Source organism: Cariama cristata, unplaced genomic scaffold (genome assembly GCF_000690535.1).
Source record: "Cariama cristata isolate BGI_N322 unplaced genomic scaffold, ASM69053v1 scaffold11214, whole genome shotgun sequence".
NCBI lineage: Eukaryota > Metazoa > Chordata > Aves > Cariamiformes > Cariamidae > Cariama > Cariama cristata.
In genome coordinates, this window is record NW_009612404.1 from 80,829 (window position 1) to 83,477 (window position 2,649).

A 2,649-nucleotide genomic window follows, 5' to 3' on the forward strand; every position below is an offset into this window, starting at 1 on the left:
AGGAATGCGTTTTTCAGCACTGGAAGTCATAAGAGGCCCCAGAGTAAAGCAGAACATGAGCGTCTGGAGTGCTTATGGCAGAAGCAGAACATGTCCCGGGAACGGCGCTGTTTGTGTCCCGTCCTCTTGTGCCCAGAACGGGGCAGCAGCAGGCAGGCCCCACGTGTGCATGGAGGGGGTGAATGGCAAAGTTCGGCCTTCCCTTTCATTTTTTTTTTTTGCATCTGTGGAAAAAGGTGGATTGGTCTGAGACGTTTAGACCCTTTAGATGTCTTGGTTTTATTTTCGTGTAGTATCTCCAGGGCAGTTCAAACGGAGGTGTAAAGCAGGGAGCAGAAGGCAAGGTGACTCTTGCCATTAGTGAGAGCGCTTCAAGGGGCTTTGCCTTTGCCTTACATTTTCTGTAAGACACGACGATACCTGGAAAAGCAGTATGGATTTTAACAGAGGGAATTGTCTTTTACTTTGAAGGAGTTCTTTTGGGTAGCCTCTAAATCCAGCTGGCCATGTAAGGGAGCTGTAAAAGATAGACTATTGTAAACAGGAACAATGCTTGAGCTAGTATCACCTGTTAAAGAACAGGGAATAAAATGCCCGTTTCTCTTACTGGGAAAGTTATCAACCTTTCCATGCCAGTATTTTAATCCGGCTGGTGTGCAGAGACTCTGTGCCAGCAGGCTCACATGTCCCAGAGAAAAGAACACCCTATCTCGCTGGAAGTGTTATTTCAAGGGTGTTTCTTGGGGAATCAAAGTACAATCAACTTCTGCACGTATGAAAGAGTATGGGCATAAGAGTGCACAGAAATACCCTCTGCTGTTTTATCAGAAACCCTAGCAGGGTAAAATCCTGACCGCACCATCACTAGCAGTGATTTTTTTTCTTTAGTAGAGCCACAATTTCATCCAGTATTAACCCCCTGAAGTTGACAAATATAGAAAGTAGGTGTTTCACATTCTAGTAGCAGATTTGGACTGGAAATATCAAAGGACATGTTGACGCTGAAGGATGAAGCAAACATGCCCAGAACATGCCAGGTAATACTGCGGGTTCAGCCAGGCAGACAGAGCTGGGGGCTGCCTGCTGCTGCGGCACACGGTTGGCATCCCAGGCACTTTGTGCCTAGCTGGGCAAATGCTGCTGTGCCTGGGAGAAAGAGTACCTGCTGCCTTTTGGGCAACCCATTTACATCCTGGTGTTTAGGTCATGATCACATTTCTTTAGCACAGGGGAAATGGGAAACCAGAAGATGGAAGGTCTGCCGGTCATCTTGCGTATCCTCAGAGCCTCCCTGCCTGTTCTGGGCTGGTGAAACTGTGCTTACATTGCTCATCTACGTTGTAAAGTTCTCAGAGATCCTCAACTGTAAAATGCTGGATTAATGGAAAGCAAAAATTTTACTACAGCAGATATTACAGCCTATGAAGTCATCCAACCCTTTTAAAATCTAGCCATAGTAGTTGCCTAGATGGCTTCCAGCAGCAACAGAGGCTGACTCTTCTCCAGGGGTCATTCTGATACTCTCCCAGTGCTGTGCTTCAGGCACTAACAGTAAAACAGCTTTGGGGCCCTGCTTAGAAACGATGAACACTGGTACGTATTTAGTCAGACACTGATTCTTGAATCCTGATCTTTTGTGTTTTAACACTGTTCCATCTGAAAGCTATTGCTTTAACGCTCCTTGTGAAATAACTTCCGCTGAAAATAGCCTGTGCCTGCTGCCTCCACCCTTGCCCGAGAGCTTGATCCTCTCTTAACCTCAGTGATCAGTGTCTCATTCCAGCGGGATTGCTCAGGAGAATCCACAGAAAATCAGAATCTCACAGAGATCAGGAAAGGAACCAAATTACTTGGTCCTGTCCCTTCCACATGTGGCTCTGTCCCAGAGACGCCTTCTGCAGGGGATGCCGCGAGGTCCCTCCGTCTGACTTTGTTTTGGCCGAAAGCGGGGTAGGATCAAAGCCCGTCTCTTACACCTTTATACTGGGACGTGAGGGCAGCTGTGGGCTCCGTAACAGAACTTGGCCAGTTACCTTTAGCTTCTGGAGCACGCTCGAGTCCTCCCTTCCTGCAGGAAATGGGTGCTCTAAGAATATGATGATCATGTACGGTATCGTTTTATTTGAGAAGTCCCCCCTCGGGGGGTGCAGTGTTTAACATTTCCTTTGGTTAGTGTAAATAATAAAAGATAAGTCTGTTCTGCCTCGGACTCCCAGTAAGAAAGAGGAACAGATTTTGGTTTACCGAGGGGTCTGCAGTACTTTGTTCTCCTGACTACTATATAATGGGATTGAACATATTTTATGCCATCTGGCCCGTTCAGCCGAAACAAAAGACATCAGTAATGTTCCGATTGGTTTTGAAACATCTTGTTCTTGTCAAAAAGTAATTTTAAATCAAAACAGGCTTTTCCAGCTTGTGTTTGTCTTTTTTACTAGGAGGCCATGGCGAAAATGGGGAAAATTGGGCGAGTCGTGCAGCCTACCCCAGGGCATAAAAGGTAAGGCAGGCGTGTGGGTGTTCCTCTGCGGGAACTGACGGAAAATGAAGTTAAGGTCTGCCTCCAGTAGCCCGGCTTGGGTGCAGTCGTGCTCCTCGCCCACGTTTTCCAAGGCTCATGCGGGCGCCCAGCTCTTGGACCCGGGCGAA

At 47.3% G+C, this 2,649-nt stretch overlaps 1 protein-coding gene across 1 annotated transcript in view; it reads left to right on the plus strand.

Annotated features, from left to right (window-relative positions):
- The window catches only part of FGGY (FGGY carbohydrate kinase domain containing), a gene marked incomplete at its 3' end in the record, with an annotated part of 75,834 nt that extends 73,334 nt beyond the window's left edge, over positions 1–2,500 (plus strand). Inside the window, exon 10 of the mRNA XM_009698620.1 lies at positions 2,439–2,500. Coding sequence (XP_009696922.1) covers positions 2,439–2,500 — 62 coding nt within the window. The remainder of the gene's footprint in view (positions 1–2,438) is intronic.
- Between the last annotated feature and the right edge of the window lie 149 nt (positions 2,501–2,649).